General features: G+C 51.1%; 1 protein-coding gene across 4 annotated transcripts in view; it reads right to left on the reverse strand.

Moving 5' to 3' along the window:
* Window positions 1–17,191, reverse strand: part of SIPA1L3 (signal induced proliferation associated 1 like 3) — a 235,714-nt gene that overhangs the window by 69,409 nt on the left and 149,114 nt on the right. For all 4 annotated transcript variants that reach the window (XM_055309713.1, XM_055309710.1, XM_055309712.1 and 1 more), the window contains exons 5-9: window positions 13,482–13,670; window positions 12,479–12,653; window positions 8,918–9,021; window positions 5,908–6,065; window positions 838–1,414 (exon numbers count right to left, since the gene is read on the reverse strand). In XM_055309713.1, coding sequence (XP_055165688.1) covers window positions 838–1,414; window positions 5,908–6,065; window positions 8,918–9,021; window positions 12,479–12,653; window positions 13,482–13,670 — 1,203 coding nt within the window. The remainder of the gene's footprint in view (window positions 1–837; window positions 1,415–5,907; window positions 6,066–8,917; window positions 9,022–12,478; window positions 12,654–13,481; window positions 13,671–17,191) is intronic.

Here is a 17,191-nt window from a genome sequence, read left to right on the forward strand (position 1 = left end):
ATGGGGAAATTGAGTCACACGGCAGTTAAGAACTTGGCTTTAGGTCACAGAGCTGGCCGGTGGCAATGCCAGGACTTGAAGCCAGGCCTTCTGACTCTAGAACCTGTGTCTGTGTTGTGCTTCCTTCCCTATTTCACATGCATGACTTGCCATTTTGTGAAACCCACTGGGGGCGCATCACCCACTACAGCATTCCTTCTCATGGAGCTCACACGTGGTCTGAGTACTTCTCAGCACGTTTCAGGCCACCATCGATTAAACCATCACCCAACTTGAAACCAGTCTGCTACTCTTGGTTTGGCCAATAGTCTGAGCCTGGGCTGTCTACCAGGAGTTTATGGTAAGAACTTATCCAGACTGTGAATCTCTGTCTTTTAAAAGAGGAAGTTACACCACTTACATTTGTTGTGATTATTAACGTGGAATTATTCTTCCTATATAACTGTTTTCTTACCATGCTTTCTTATATTCCCCCTACTGTTTACGCCCTATCCTTTAAAGGCCTGGAAGTTCTTCATTCTATTTTATAATCTTCCAGGAAGTACCCTTACATTTCAAACATAAGCATAAACTTGTATTTTCTAGCAACATCTAGAGTGAATAAATCTATTGTCTTCCAAAGGCGATGGCTCCGAGAGCTTTGGATCCCTGGCCCAAACTGTTCCCAGAAAGAACCCAGGGGCATGGCCCATGAGACCCCCTTGTGTGTAAGTGGCAATTCTGACTCTCTTGGGACCAATTAGTGTCCTGGCCTGACTGACGGCTGGGGGTAGGGGGTATTCCTTAAGGCCTTCACCAAACCCCAGAAGCGCTGCATTGCTAAGCGCTCTCCCTTACCTTCAGTCTCTGGACGATTTCCCTTATGTCCTCCACAGAGCCCTCTGTGGCCTGCAGGAAGATGTGGTCCCCTCGTCCATAGAAGATTTTGAGCGTTGAGGAATCTGGGGTCCAGCCAATGACATCCCCACAGTAGCAGTTGAATACCACCTCCTTGGTGCGCAGGTCCAGGAGCACCACAAACTCGTTGGAAATCCCCAGGATGCAGTCGATTTCTACCCCCTGGGCATAGTCCTGAGCCGCCACCCTCCAGGCGATGGCCCCTGCACTGTGCTGCTCAGCGCCTGCCCGTGCTTTTGTCTTCTCCTTTTTCTTGGAGGTCAGGGAGATGAGGTTAAATTTGCCAGTGGAGTCAATGGGTGTGTTGGAGACACAGTTTTCAGCCAGGTCCTTGAGGTACTCCTGACGGGTCCTGGTGGCCATGGTGTGGAATTTGTCGGACTTGTGTGCAGCGTTCTCGGCATTAATCACCTTGGCCAGCAAGAAGTCTCTGAAGACGTCAGATTTGCGGAATGTGGTTCCACTGGGGATGGGGGGACCGAAAGGAGGAGCATCTTTGGATCGGGTCACAGCCATACTGAGGAGGGAGAAATAGATGGTAGAAAGAAGAGCACTTGAAATTCCCTTTAGAAAGAAAATACGTGATCAGAAACAGGACTTTGCTTTTTAAGAGAGGAAATCTACTTCTAACTAGTAAGTTGCTGGCTAACTGGACTGGAAACGAGACAGTCTAAGGGCAGATACATGTATTTTTATTTCCTAGACAATAGATATTAGGATATCCGCTGATGTTCCAAGAATAATTCTCCTAGCATTGTTCCATTTCAGTTACCCTTGTTTTACACACAAACTATGTGGTAGATTACAGTTCTGCAAAAATTCACTCCTCCCTCTCCAACTTTGAGGGTGGGTATATCCCTACCCTACTGATCCTGGTCACGTGACCAGATTTAGCCAATGGCTTTTAAGCAAGGCATGGAATGCGGTGGGCTTGCCTCCTGTGCTCCTGCCATCTCCCTGAGATGAACATGCCACGGGGGTCCCAGAAGGATGAGGGACACCTGGAGCAGACCTAGAGCCAAGGCCAGCCAGACCTCAGGTGACCTGCAGATGTGTGGGCCAGAGAGAAATATTAGCGTCTGTGAGCCACTGAGTTTTGGGGTGGTTTGTTAAGCAGCATTAGTATGGGAACACCCGACTGATACGGTTATTTATGTGATTTACTTTTCTCCCACATCTGTGTAACATTACTTAATATACTGTGTAAATCATCTCTACACAGATAATTTTGAAAATCCATTGTAATGAGAAGTTAGTAGAGACCCTTCTAACTCCTGCTTTGACCAAGGTGCTCTTATGACAGAAATGATTAGAAACCGAGTGAGAAGGTAAAAAGGAAATGATCTAAAACGTGTTCTGCCAAACTAGTGGACCCCCTCACCCCTATGCAAACCACACGGAGAGAGAAGCCTATGGGGAAGAACATCTCTGGAGAGAGCTGGCGGTGAGTTCCATCATGTCTGTGCCCACCGCCGCCGGGACTGGGCACCGCCCAGGTGATCCTGTAGCCGGGAGGAACCTGGGGTCAGTGGGTCCCCTGCCTGGGAGATCAGGAGCGAGGGCTGGGAGGTCCTCTGCAGAGCCCAGAGGGCTGTGGTCAGCTGTGTTCATGGTCTCAGTGACATTTCCCTGCCTCCCCCTGCCTCCCAGTGCTCCAACCCTGGACAGGTCAGACACCAGCAGTTAGCAGCAGCCAAGGTGCAACGTGGAGGAACAGAGGAGGTGAGCAGGCTCCCTGACCACTGAGGCTTCCAAGCAGAAGCAGCCCTGAGCTGGGAGGTGGGAGATCTGCTGAGAACTCAAATCTGGAGGTTCGATGAGCATCTCAGAGGTGTCGTTCCAATGACCAAATCGAGTCGAGACTCAGCAGCTGTAGGGCAGCTGATTTCTGAAGTTGGAGAGAGGCTATGGCACCTCCCAGAGTCACCACCCAGAAGCAGGGGAACTTGACTCTCACTGGAAGATGTTTAAAGGGGTGCCTGAGAGCTGCTGGTCCCTGGATGCCTCTCACTGGTTCCTTAACCCAGGCATACCTGAGAGGAGCCTGTTCCTTCATTCTCAGTTAAAACCCAAGGGGGGCATCTGCTTCTTGAGCGTCCATCATGGACACAAGTGTAGCAACGAGTGACAACCAGACTGATGGCCTACAAACATCACTGCTGCCCCAGGAAGAAAGGACTGGAAGGGACCAGAGTGCAGGCAGGAGATCATCAAGGGAGTTCCTGCACAACCCGGGGAGTCAGGCCAGATCCCTCGCTTGCCATGTCCACTGTTCACTATCCAGCGACCCTTCTCCAGTTCTGGAATGCCATCCGGGCAGATGCCACCCGGAGCTTAGCTGATGCCCCAGCACCAGCATAGGTGTTCACTACTGATTAAAATAATGACTTAAAGTTGAATGGATCAAGAAAAAACACATTTCTACCAATGTACAGTAGGTTTTCTGTAGGTTTGACAGAAGAAGGCATTTCCCAGTGGTGCGGTTCTTTGAGGCCACACAAACCAGCCAAGTTTTCTTCTGTGCAAAACTGAGTGGGTGTGGCCTTACCTGGGGGTTGGGGGGATGTGTCCACACTGTACTTTACAGATGTGAACAGCTTTGCAACTTCTCCAGTCAGCACTTAGCTGCTTAAAGTGACAGATTCTGGTTCTTCCCACGTCGTCCCGATTCATGATTTTAAGAATCATGAAATCACAAGCTGCTGAAGGTTTTTGGACAAGCAGAACAGCTGGTCCCTTACTTCCCAGCAGGCAGGACTGGGTTGTCATGGCCCACAGGCTGCAGGGACACTGGTGTGCCACTCAGAAATGGCACCCCTGAAACCGGGAAGGACAGCACCTCATTATACAACCAGGAGATGGTGTGACGTCAGGTCACCTGGTCACTGTAGCTCAGTCAGTATGTCCAGAATAATCACGGTGATTCATTCAACAACTATTTCCCTCATTGCCCGTGATGTTTGGGCCAGGCATCCGTCTGGCCAGCAAAAATGTCTTCAGGGTCCACTATACAGCAAGGCCCAGGCCACGACAGACACACAAAGGGGAACTTGACATGGGGTTGCTTTCAAGGAAGGCCAGGGCCATGCCAAGAAGTCGTTTTTACAGCATGACAAGTGCTCTGATGGAGGTATGTTTGGGGACATAGGGGTGAGAGTGGGGGGTTGGGGGCGGGACAGGGTGTGGTCTGTCCAGGGAGCAGTTGCCTGTGGGGAAGGAGAGGGAGTGGAGGGGGGCTGCTTTGGTTGTATCTTTAACATTTTCTTTCTTTAAAAATAAAGAAGAGAGCTGAAGCAAATGTGGCAAAATGTTAACATCTGTTAAATCGGGTGGTAGGCACATGGGTGTCTGTTATATTATTTTCTGTGCTTTTCAGAATGTTTAGAATATTGCATAATAAAAATACTTTAAATTGTAAAAAACAAGAAGGGTTTAGGGGTGCCTGGGTGGTGCAGTCTATTGAATGGCCAACTCTTGATTTTTGGCTCAGGTCATGATCTCAGGGTCTTGAGACTGAGTCCTGCATTGGGCTCTGAGCTCAGTAGGGAGTCCGCCTGAGATGCTCTCATCTTCCCCAGGGCAGCTACACACATACCCTTTGATCCAGCAACCCCAGTTTTAGGAATTTCCCCAGCTATATACTTGGACGCACGTGCGATGAGACCATAAACAAGATTATTCACTGCAGGAGGGCGTGGAACAGTGGGTGACTAGGAACAACCCAAACGCCCACTGGTGGGGAAAGATTCCCATGCATCCATACACTGGAATGTTATGTGGTCATAAGAAACGAAAAAGTACTTTTTGTACTGCTTTGGAGAGATCTTAAGGACTGGTGAGCGAAAAAACACAGGATGTAGAACAGCGTGTGTGACATGCTCCATTTGTATTAAAAATGGGGAAAAGAATACTTACAAGTAGCTGCCTGTGTATGTATAAAATATCAGGACATCCGCACAAGAAACTGCTAAAAGGGCAACTGGGTGTGGGTGGGTGGGAGACTGTGACTTTTTTCTTACTTTTTTAATTTACTTTTTGTATCTTTTGAGTTTTAAACCTTTTTCAAAAAATGGAAAATAGTGCTCCTGAGCCCATTCCCCAGGGTCTCTGGTGCTGCTCTAGGGACAAGGGCTGCCCTTGATCTGGGCCTAGGTCAGCAATCGGCTCTACCCTCAGCCCCCCACCCCCCACCCCAGAGAGCTTTCCATTTGGTCTTTGGCTGCTGGCCACTCTCCAGGGTGAGAGTCGGCACTCAGGGAAGATGCTGAATGGGTCTAAGGCCTATGCTACCTATTATCTGTGAACTGTAACCTTAGCTCTATCTCCAGGGTGGCGCGTGTGCACATGCACGTGTGTTTGCCCTGCCCCATCCTTCCATCTTCTGATTCTCCTCAGGGCCGTTACTCCTGGGCCTCAGCCCCTGTGCCTGCCACCCAGACATGGCAGTGGTTTTGCTCTATGATGGGCAACTCACCCCCCCAACCAGGTCAAAGAGCCTCAATTCTGGAGCTTCTCTTCCTGGGAGAGCAAAGCTCTGTTTGCTAGATTTGTAGCTGGGAGGGTGTTAAGCTTAGAGCTTCCAGCAAATGAAGCCACCGACAGGAAAGTGGAACAGATCCAGCTATGCCTGAACCTGTCACCTGGGAGAGCCGAAAGATACAAATGCCCTTCCATCTTAAGCCAGATTGAGGAGGGATTTTTGTCACTTGCAACCCACAGATTCCAGGCAAATGCAAATCCCTGACGGTCTCCTTATCCAAGCTGGGGTGACATGCCCTTTTCTGACTGAGGACCGCTCTCTCAGGAGGTGTGGGAACAAGAGGACAGAGCTCCCTGGAGGCGCACACAAGCCACAGGGGAGGCAGCCCACCAGGCCGGCTGCCGTCTGCTGGCTGGCTCCCTGCATGCTGCCTGGAGGCTGGAAATCAGCTGCCATGGCTTCCTGTGAGGGCAGGGGTGGGGGCCATCCCCGGGCTGCTCCCTGGAGCACATCTCCCTGGAGATGCATACCTGTAGCAGACATTATCAGTGCAGGGGTTGTGGGCTCGGACGATGATGAAAACGTGCTGAAAGTGTGATCGGATGTTCTTGGGGGTGAAAGGCAGCGCCCCTGGCTCCTGGAAGATGATCGTCACAATGTCGTTTCCTATGTGCCTCTTCCTTAGTAGCTGGTAAACAGAAACGGGGGAGAGGAGGGCAGCACAGGTTGGCTTGAGGGCCTTGCCTGGACCCTCACTGCAGCCTCCCCCCCCCCTCTCTCCCCGTCTGGTCCCCACAGGCAGCCAGGGGGAGCTGTGGACCTGGGCTGGATCATCTCTCCCCGCTCAGAGGACCTGGCCTGCTGGGCTGGATCATGTCTCTCCCTGCTCAGAGCCCGGTGATGGCTCCACCTCACTCAGGGGAAGAAAGAGTCCCCACATGGCCCAGGGGGTCCCACGCCATCTGCACTCCCCCCATATCTCCTCCCACGCTCCCCCTCGCTCACTCTGTTCCCGCCATGCTGGCCTCCTGCTGCTGCTCAAACGTGCCAGAAACACTTCCTCCTGCAGGGACCCACACGGCTCCCTCTTTCAGGTCTTTCTTTGCTGAAACACCTCCCTCCCACGGAGGCCTCAGCTCACTGCCGGATCCCCACAACATCCCCTATACTCTCCTGCTCACGCAATGGTTATCGACACTCAGCACGTGGTGGCTTTTCCCTCTTCCTCTCGTTTCTGGTCTATTCCTTCCCACTAACACAGCAGCTCCATGAAGACGGGGGTTTTGTCTGTTTTGTTTGCTGCCTATGGCTGTGTCCTTAGTGCCAAGGAAAGTGCTTGGCACATGGTAGGTGCTCAGCAAACATCTATTGAAGGTGGGCCCAGGACTGGCAGACTTCGACTTGCTTATGGCCTTGCTCACAGGCCACTGCAGCAGATCAGCAGACCGGACAGTGATTGTGCTGGCAGAGCCGATCCCAGGCTGCCACCCCCACCCTGCACACCTGGGATGCAAAGGTTGCGGCAGCTGTGGCTTTGGATTGGCCCACAGGAGCCCGGTTCTCTCCCCTCTGCCTGTCACAGTCTCTAAGATACTGTTATCTCTGCAGGCGATGATGTTTCATGGTGTTTCACTGATTTGCTGACATTACTGCATTCACACAAGGTAAGCCTCTGTGACTGTCACTGGCAGGGATCCATGCTGGGAATGTCAAGTCCGCAGATGGGAATCCCATGTAGCTCGACACCAAGCGGCCCAGAACATGGAATCCAGGCACACTTACACTTAGCACGACTCACACTACTGAACTACTTTGTGTGTGTGTTAAACTCATTAAATTGCTAAAGTACCCATTTATTGTGGCCAGCCTGGGTTAGGCATCTTACCACTAGGTCTTTTTTTTTTTTTTTAAAGATTTTATTTATTTATTCATTAAAGAGAGAGAGGCAGAGACACAGGCAGAGAGAAGAAGGCTCCATGCAGGGAGCCCGACATGGGACTCCATCCCAGGTCTCCAGGATCACAACTTGATCCTGGGTCTCCAAGATCAGGCCCTGGGCTGAAGGCGGCGCTAAACCGCTGAGCCACCCGGGCTGCCCACCACCAGGTCTTCAAGTGGCAAGCTCATCTCATCACAACAACCCAGTGAGGCATGAACTCATCCTACCCCTTTACTGATGAGAATACTCAGGGTCGCAGTGGTCACACAGTCATCGGGAGAAAGAGCCAGGATTTGAACTCATTTATGCTGGACTCTCCAACCCTGGTTTTCCCCACGTACCACACACCCAGCACTAGGGACTGCTTCCTGTGCCCGTCCCGGGAGTTGGGCCCTGCCTTGTGCTCTGGTTGCCTGCGTGAGTGCAGGGACCTTTCCCAAGACACGGGGTGCCATCATTCTGCCCATTTTACAGATGAGGGATCCTGAGGTTCAGAGAGGTAGGTTCAAGCAGCTAACATGTGGCAAAGAAAGAACTCAAGCTCAGGACTAACCCTGAGACCAATGTTCTTACAGAACGCTATCAGGTTAAGGTTAACCTCACAAGATCACTCAGATCTGACCATTTTTGGTCTATAAAATCTACACTATCATCTGTACCAATGGAAGAAATATGCATTTCCTAAACCATAAGTCTGTGGGATTTCTGTTCTTCAGAAACTAGGAAAAGTTGTTTTCAAGGCAGAGTCTGCATGGCATGTTCAGGAGCGGAGCCTCATGAAGCAGGCATTAGCTATTCCTGCCCAACTAGTACCTTCTTCTGGCAGCCATGTCCATCCTCTTTGGGAAAGCACCTCCCTCATCCCACCCTAGAGGTGGGCACTTGCTTCAGGCTTCACCACTCAGCCCATTCCATCCCTGCCCTGGGCCCAGGGACTGGCAAGTGAATGGTCCAACAAGATTTAGCCCCAAAACATTTCTGGGATACTAGGGAGGCACAGCTCTCTCTCCCCTGGAGTGGCTCTGCTGCTGGGATATGAGCAGAGGGCTGCTAGGGGGCATCTTTGCCACTACTTGGGAAGATCTGTGAATAAGGCCACTATGAAGAAAAAGCAGGGGTAAGAAATGAAAAGGGTTCCTAACATTGTTTGAGCCCCTGGATCCAGCCATACCTAAAGCCAACCCTGTCCTGGCATTTGAGAGTTACACAACCCAGTTAAACTCAGTTTTTGCTTTTGCCAGTTTGCTTTGTGTTTCTGTTACTTCTGATCGAAATAAGCTGATCATTCTTCTTTTTTCATAGAATTCCTGATGACTCAAGACACTGTTGAGTTGGGGCAGCTAGAGGCAAGTGGGATGGCCAAGGAATGGCTAGAAAAAAAAATTGGTATCAAACGACACTTGACCTAGTTCCATCCCCCAGGTGACGTGACCGTGGTGCAGAGGGTCTCCAAGGCCACAGCACCTCAACTGCCATCTGCTGCACGGGACGGCAGCAGGAGAGCCAATGCCCTCTAGACAGCCACCTAACAGCCAAAAGGAAGGGGAATTATTTGGGGTTCAGTTGTGCCTCAACTGGAAATCATGTGGGGCCCCACTCACCTGCTGCCTGTTGTTGGGGGTGTACGGGAGCAGGGTGGAGACATGGAACATGATCTCGTAGTCCTGGTATGTCGTGTAGAGGGAGTGGGTGCCCGTGGAGTCAGCTGCAACAGAAACACCAGTTAGCACCACGTTTCCCAAACCTCTGGGTTTGTGCCACATCCCACATGCCATCTGTGTTAAGTTTTTAGCTTGATGTTTGCACTTAACTTCACTCTTTAAAATTAAATAAATTTAGGTAAAAGGGAAACCTTATGTTATACACCCAACACACTGGTAAAAATTTAAAAGTCTGACCGTACCGAGGGTTGGGAGGATGAAAACGGCTGAGTCCTTTTATGTGGCTGGTTAGGTGTGTAAATTGGTACAACAACTTTGGAAAACTTCTTAGTAATATCTAGTGAGCCTGAAGAACGGCTTAACTAATGACCCAGCACTTTGGCTCCCAGCATCACAACCTAGAGAAATCGCATACGTGTGCTCTGGGATATGGGTAACAAGGGCCTTCAAATGTCAGTCAAAAAGATGAACAAACAAGCTGGTATGCTCATACTGTGGAAAAGTACAAAACCACAAAATGAGCCGTAGTCAGCACGCGGGTGAATCCCACATATATAACGTTGAATGAAAGATGCCAGACACAAAAGGGGCACATACTGTACAATTCCATTCACAGTATGTTCAAAAACAAGCAAAACAAACTCTATTTAGAGATGCATATGTAGGTAGCAAAACTATGAATGATAATCCTGAGAGTCAGGATCCTGGTTACCTCTACTGGGAGGGGGTTATGACCAGGGAGCCCATCTGATTATCAGCTCTGTGTTTCCAAGACGGGAAACTGAGCAGGGAGGGAATGACTTACCCAAGGCCACAGTGGAGTCTGGATTGGGACTCAGGCTGTCTGACTCCACAGTGTTTTTTTTTTTATTTTTTATTTTTTTATTTATGATAGTCACAGAGAGAGAGAGAGAGGCAGAGACACAGGCAGAGGGAGAAGCAGGCTCCATGCACCGGGAGCCCGATGTGGGACTCGATCCCGGGTCCCCAGGATCGCGCCCTGGGCCAAAGGCAGGCGCCAAACCGCTGCGCCACCCAGGGATCCCTCCACAGTGTTTTATTAACAGGACTCGGTGCTGCTCTTACAAGTTTCACAGTTTTCTTAGGATACAGATCTAATCCCTAAACTTGAGCCTAAAAGGCCCTGCAGGGTGGGTCCTGCCTTCCTTCCTCACTTCATGCTCTACATTAATTCCCTGGATGACAGCCCTCAGACCTCAGGGCTTTTGCACATGCTGTTCCTTTCTCCTAGAATGTGCCTGTGCCCTTGTTGCCTTCTGTTCCACCTCAGCCCTCTCAGGCCACATGCCACGTTCTCAAGGAGCCCTTCTGTACTCAGACATAAGATCGGGTTCCTCAGTCATGCTATCATTTTGGATTGCTCCTTCCTGCCCAGGAAGGAAGGCTGGGAGGTTTGTGTCAAGGCAGGAGTGAACCCATAAGCCATGCTGCAAGGAACTCTGGGATATCCCATTCAGCCCAGGAGGCTCATTCGTTGGCCCTTTGGGGCATTCAGGTCCACCAAGCTTTATGCTGGGGAGACAGTGGAAGAACAGACTGAAGAATCCCCATTCCTGTGGCCTCACATTGTGGGGAGAAGCTGTGACAGGTGAGAGCACTGAAGACACAGCTGGCTGGTGCCAGAGGCAGGCCTGGAGCCAGGGGACCTCCAGATGGCCTCGAGTCCGGGGCATCCCAGTCTGGTAGCTGGGGACACTGGCCAGGAGCACTGTGCTCTTAGGGTTCTCTGAGGAAGATCCACTTGCCACAGAAGCACGTGGCAGCAGCCGATGTTCCCTAGACTGCTAATTCTCTGTAGTGTTGTGTGGGCATCTGATCCTCACAGCAACTCTGGGAAGGGGACAAAATTACAGCTGTCACTTTGTAGCAGGATGCTGAGCCCTGAGGAGCCAGCCTCTGTCTGAGAAGGGGGATAGTTAGTCTCCTGTTCTTTTTCCTGTGTGTGCTGCTCCTTCAGTGGTGAAGGAATCAGCAACACAACCACAATACTAACGCTCACGCCTGCTGTGGGCTTCCCCCGAGCCAGATGCGGAGTGGGTGTGGGCAGCCCTAGGAGGCTGGACAGGTCCACGGTCCAGCACAGAGTGAGCGCTCAGTACGTTGGGTTCATTCAACACTGGGCTCCTGAAATAAGCCAACTATCAGCTTCACCTGACAGATGAGGAAGCTGAGGCAGAGGGAGGCAAGGCCAGTGGCCCAGGATCCCTACACCAGCAACGGCACAATGATTGTATTCATCCTATGGCCTCCCTCAACAGACGACAGCCACAGGCACCTGTGGACACTTCAGTCATCTCTCTAGACTTGTCTCTTAACCTGGGATCCCTCTTCCAGATGAAGAAACTGAGGCTTAGCGAGGCCAGGGGAAGAGCCAGTGGTCAGGCCAGGGCCCCACCACTGTGTTCCGACTCCGCTTGAGCAACTAATCCAACAACGGTCCTCCTCCAGGGACAGTGGGCAGTCAGCCTTCTCCCCAGGGCGCTGAGATGGGAGGTCACAACATCGCTCTTCCATCTCCCCCAAACTGCCACAGAACACTTTAATCCACACGCTACGTATATATGTGCATGTGTATGTGGAAATGCTAGGACGATCACGTCGTACCTCGCATCTGTCTTAAGAAGTAGACCACCACCAATACTCCGTGACGATGCATCGTTTTCCAGTTAGACCCAGCCTCTCCCCAGGGGCAACCTACCGGGGACGGCCTGCTCTGTCACTGCCTTGCTTCCCTTTAGAGTTTTTTTTTTTTTATTATTATTTTTTTATTTTTTTTGAGTTTTTTTTTTAATATTTTATTTATTTATTCATCAGAGAGAGAAAGAGAGAGAGAATGAGAGAGGAAGAGGGAGAGGGAGAGACACAGGAAGAGGGAGAAGGAGGCTCTACAGGGAGCCCAATGTGGGACTCGATCTCGGGTCTCCAAGATCAGGCCCTGGGCTGAAGGCGGCGCTAAACCGCTGAGCCACCTGGGCTGCCCCCCTTTAGAGTTTTACTGCGGGAGAGCAACCCCTCCCCGCCCCGGACAACACACTAGTGAGTGTGCTGTATTTTTAAAAATAACTGTTGTGTAAAAGGCATCATTCAACACTCGTTCTTGTGAGGCCCGCTCTCTACACTCAACATCAAGCATGTGGCCCTGGTCCAGGCTGATGCCTGTGGCTCCAGTTGTCATGGTCACTGCCATGCAGCACTCTGCTGCACAAAATACCATGACCCTGCCCACGCACGCGGGGCACCGTGCAGGCACCAGTGGGTATGAGTATTCAGGACACCTCTTAGTGCACATGTGCATGAGCTCTCAGAGCACGTGTCTCAGAGTGTGACTGCTGACTCACACAGTAGGTGCACCTTCAGACTCTACTAGAATATGCCATAGCGTCTTCTTGAGCGGTCGCACTATCGGCATCCCTGTCCTCGGCCTGCTACCACCAGGCCACCTAACCGGCATCCCGCGAGGAGGGCCCCGTGGCCACTTACTCTTGACATCCAGCTGGGCAGCGTACTTGGTGAAGCCCTTCAGGCAGACCTTCTCCCCAATCAGGGACAGGAACTCCTCAAACGCAGGGCCAGCTTCCTCATTGTTGTACATCTCCTCCTCCGAGCTCTGGCCGGCCTTGCAGTAGAGGATGCCCACTTTGTGCTTCCGGCATAGCTGCAGGGGCGAGAGGGTGCTGTGAGGCGAGCTGCAGGGGTGGCGGAGGGAGCGGGACAGAGGGGCTCTCAGGAGCGGCGCCTGGGAGCTGCCACTGGGGCCACACAGGATTGCAGCTCTGCAGCCAGGGAGGAAGGAAAGGGGTGCGGGGTGGGGGGGAGCACAGCCCAGTTGTCCCCCTCCCTCCTTCCCATTCCACAGAGGCGCAACGAGGGGTCCGTGCAGCCGGCTCTGTGCTCTCCACAGAGGGCCGGGCCACTCTCTCGAGAATGAGACAATGTGGTCTTGGCAGGCTGCCCACAGTAGGTGGACCGGAACTGGCTAAGATTCTGCAAAAACAAATTCTCATGGGCTCGGGGCTCAGTACAGTTGGCACTGTTTTTAGGGGGTGGGCCCCCAATTCCCATGTTTGTTGCTCATCCTCCTGGTCACTGATGACCGGACCCTAGACAGACACCTGACCCAAGTGTGGGCCTGAGAGTTAGCTAGCTGGGGTCTGCGCGGGGCTGTCGTTCTCACAGAAACTCTGGGAGCTGTGGGAGGACAGAGAAGCAGAGGGAACCAATGTGCAGAGTGGGAGAGGCAGGCAAAACCCAGTGGCTATCTCATCCCTAGACCATTTTTCTCCTGAGACCCAGTCACATTCCTGCTCTTGGCACCCTTGCAATTTGGTAATAGATCCCTCCTTTCACTTACACCAGCTTAGGTGGGTTTCTACTCTGAAAAAGAAACAAAGACCAAGACAGAAGGAGGTAGCAGGATGGGGTTGCAGGCTAGCGTCCCGGTGCCATTCTCCCCCCACCCCCCGGATGCTGGCCCCCTGCTCACCCCTTGCTCGTCGAGCTTCAGCAGCTGCTCGGTCACCTTGGGAGTGTTGAGAGCCAGCCGCAGGCAGTGGATGTTGAGCTCGGGGATGACGTACTCCAGGGCATCCTTCAGGGGCAGGCCCCGGCCTGTCCCGTGCTTCGTGGCAGTGGGTGTGGCATCCTCTAGGATGGAGCCCCGCAGGGTGATGAGCTGTTGGAGGGAGAGAAGGGAAGGTGAAAAGGCTCTCAGGATCCAGGACGGGATCAGAGCCCATGACGGTGTCCAATGCTCCGAGCAACCGGTGCAATGGTCAGCAGCTCGGGCCCCAGGGCCAGCCCTGGGTTTGGACCAGGACTTGTACTTGCTGACTCCCCCTTGTGTGATCTTGAGCAAGTGCCTCCGAACTTCTGGGCCTCGGTTTCTCTTTTGTGGAATGAATACAGTGACGGTATCACAGCCTGAAGGGTGCTGGGAGGACTAAGCTGATGAGATTTTGAGACAATGAAGCAGAAGTAGTTTGTCCATTCAACAACTACCAACTGAGTGCCCCTGAAGCACAGCCCTGTTCTAGGTGTGTGAACAGGACTTGCCCAGCTGGCAGTTACATGGAGAGACAGGTTTTGTCAGGTAGTAAGAAGAATAACAAATAAAACAGCTTCCAGAAGGTGAGCACTCAACGAACACTCTGCCTTCATTACCGTATATATGAAAATATACTAGCACACACACACAAGCTTCTCAGTGCCACTCAGGTGATTCTGATACGTAGCCAAGACTGAAAACCTTGAGTCAAACCAATTACGGCCATCTCATTCCTCTTTCCCAGATGGTGTTTTCCAAGTTTCTCTAATAGCTGGTCACGTGACTAGGTCCAGGTAATGAAATGTGAGGCCAATTCAGCTTGGGAAGGACCTCTGGGCACATCTACCTCCCTTAGGTTAAAGGAAAGCCCCTTTCCACCTGCTCATTTCTTCTTGTTAAGGATACTGGTATGAGAATGAGGTGCTTGGAGCTGTGGCAGTCATCTTGTAATCATGAGGAAAGAGACAACAAGAAAACCACAGAGAAGTCAATTTCTGCAGTTGCCTACCTCCAGACTTCTCGTTGGAGAATTAAAACCACCTTCTATTTGTTTTAGCTATGATTAGTCAGGTTTCCAGACAAAGCAGTTTCCAACTGACAGAACTTTATAACAAAGTCACATTTGTGAAGGTGCAGTTGACTATGCTATCTTCCAGGTACAAGAGTAATTACCTAGTTAAGTATATAGGTCTGTTCAGGGGAGGTTTTATCATCTCTATTTTACAGATAAGAAAACTGAAGTTCTGGGGTGCCTGGGTGGCTTAGTTGGTTGAGCATCCTTCTGATTCTTGATTTCAGCTCAGGTTAGGATCTCAGGGTTGTGGGATCGAGCCCCACGTTGGGCTCTACACTCAGTGGGGAGTCTGCTGGAGAGTCTCTCCCTCTGCCCCACCCCCTGTGCTCGCTCACTCTCCCTCTCTCTCTGAAGAGATAAACACACAGAAGAAAAAAAAAAAAAAAGGAAAGAAAACTGAAGCTCTGAGAAGTTAGGTGCCTTCTCCAAGGTCACCAGAGCTAAGTGACTGAACCAGGATTCTAATGCAGCCCTGACTTTTCCAAAACTCATGACCTTTTTCTTTGAAGGTTAAAAAAAATTTTTTTTATTGTGAGGAATAATCTACATACAGAAAAGCACACAACACATGTAAGCATAGCTAAAGGAATTAACACAGAGTGAGCACCTAGGTAATCGCCACTGAATCAAAAAATGGAATATTTTCAGCCCCACCGAGCCCTTGCCCTCCTTCCCCAAGGCAACCTTATCCTGACTTCTAACTCCATAATTTATTTCTGCCTATTTTTGAGCTTCAGTGCACTTTGTATTCTTTTATCTCTGGCTTATTTTTCTCAATGTTCTGGATACGGGACTCGACCACGCTGCTGGGAGAAGCTGACATTTTGCCACAACGGATCGAATCCGTTCTACTGCTCAGCACAGAAACTGCTTCCAGTGTTTGACAACTATGAACACGGCTGTTAGCAACACTCATGGAAGCACCTCTTAGTGCACACAAACACATTTTCTTTTGGGTTTGTACCTAGGAGAAGAACTGCTGAGTCACCCCGCATGTTCATCTTTAATTTTACCGAACTGCCAAAGTTTTCCAAGTGATGGTCCCAATTTACGCCCCGCTGGCCCTGGGAGCCCTGGTTGCTTCAGGTCCCCGTTGTACCAGCTCTGGCTTCTGTGCATAATGTGAGAGGGCCATCGGGTGATGCCTTGTGCAGAGCCAGGCCCTGGAGCTCCAGCTCCACTGAGCACAACTTGGTGGAGTGGGGGTGGGGGGCAGGTCTGCAGCAATACCAGGAAAAACATCCCTCCCTGAGAGGACTATTACCAGAGCCCAGAATACACTTGAGGCTATGGTTTGAGACTATGGAGGATCAGTGTTAACTGGAAAAACATGCTTGCCCTAAGTCAACAGACACAGGAGGTGGCAAAAACAATATGTCATGATTTTGCCTCCAAGCATACAGCCCACCCTTGCCACACAGGACCTGGCAAGAGGCATGAATGGAAGGAATGGAATGATCTCGTGTTTGGGAGTTCCTAGTTCTGGCCCCAGGAATTAATAAACAAGTCTCTCTTATCGTAAGAACCAGAGTCTTGAAATAGATCATGAAAAGCAACGATGACGGATGCTTTGCCCTGGGATTGTGGGTTTCAGTTAATGCACCACCAGGATCAGTGTTTTTGCATCCTGCTGACACTGGCCCGCAGCGCCCTCTGCTGGGGTCAAGGGGAAGCATGGTCCTGCATCTCATTCTCTCACGCAAGAGACAGGTGGCCTTTGCCTACATTCTGGCTCAGAAGACTTGACCAAAAGCCACGACTTGAAAAGCTCCCAGCTTTTCTTTCTCTGCTGGGGACAATAAGTAGGGCACTGGCAGGGTGCAATGACTGGCCATCTCTAACCGCCACCTGGTCCTGTCCATTGTCATCACCTACCTGGCCTATGATGCTAGCCCTCCGCCTGGTCTCCCTGCTCCAGCCCCACCGCCACCCCTGCCTGGTCCATTCTTCCCGCAGCTGCTGGAGCCAGACCATGCCTATCCTCTGCGCAGAAGGGGCTAGTGGCTTCCCAACTCTCTTCAAATAAAATCTGTACACCCTGCTCAGTCCCCAAGGTCTTGCATGGTCTTACCCTCGATGACACTTGTCATCTCACTGAGGGTAACTGGTCAAGTGAGCTGTAAGAAGTCTCAAGGCCATGTATGCAGGGAGGTTTCGATTGACACAAGTTGTTCTATGTTGGCTCCTGACTCAGACGCATCCCTTTCTCTACTGGGCAGTGGGCGCACCCTTTAGGAACGTTTCCTGGCAGGTCCTTGAGGAGTCTGCCTGGGTTCAAATCCTGACTCTACTCCTTCCCTGTGTGATCCTGGTAAGTTGCTTAATTTCTCTGTACCTGGATGCCTGGGTGGCTCAGCGGTTGAGCGTCTGCCTTTGGCTCAGGGTGATGCAGGGGGATTGAGTCCTGCATCGGGCTCCCCAAAGGAAGCCTGCTTCTCCCCTCTGCCTATGTCTCTGCTTCTCTCTCGAATAAATAAAATTTTTTTTTTTTTAAGATTTTATTTCTTCATGAGAGACACAGAGAGAGAGAGAAAGAGAGAGAGAGGCAGAGTAAGAAGCAGGCCCATGTGGGGAG

This window comes from Nyctereutes procyonoides, unplaced genomic scaffold, assembly GCF_905146905.1.
Source record: "Nyctereutes procyonoides isolate TBG_1078 unplaced genomic scaffold, NYPRO_anot_genome, whole genome shotgun sequence".
Taxonomy (NCBI): domain Eukaryota; kingdom Metazoa; phylum Chordata; class Mammalia; order Carnivora; family Canidae; genus Nyctereutes; species Nyctereutes procyonoides.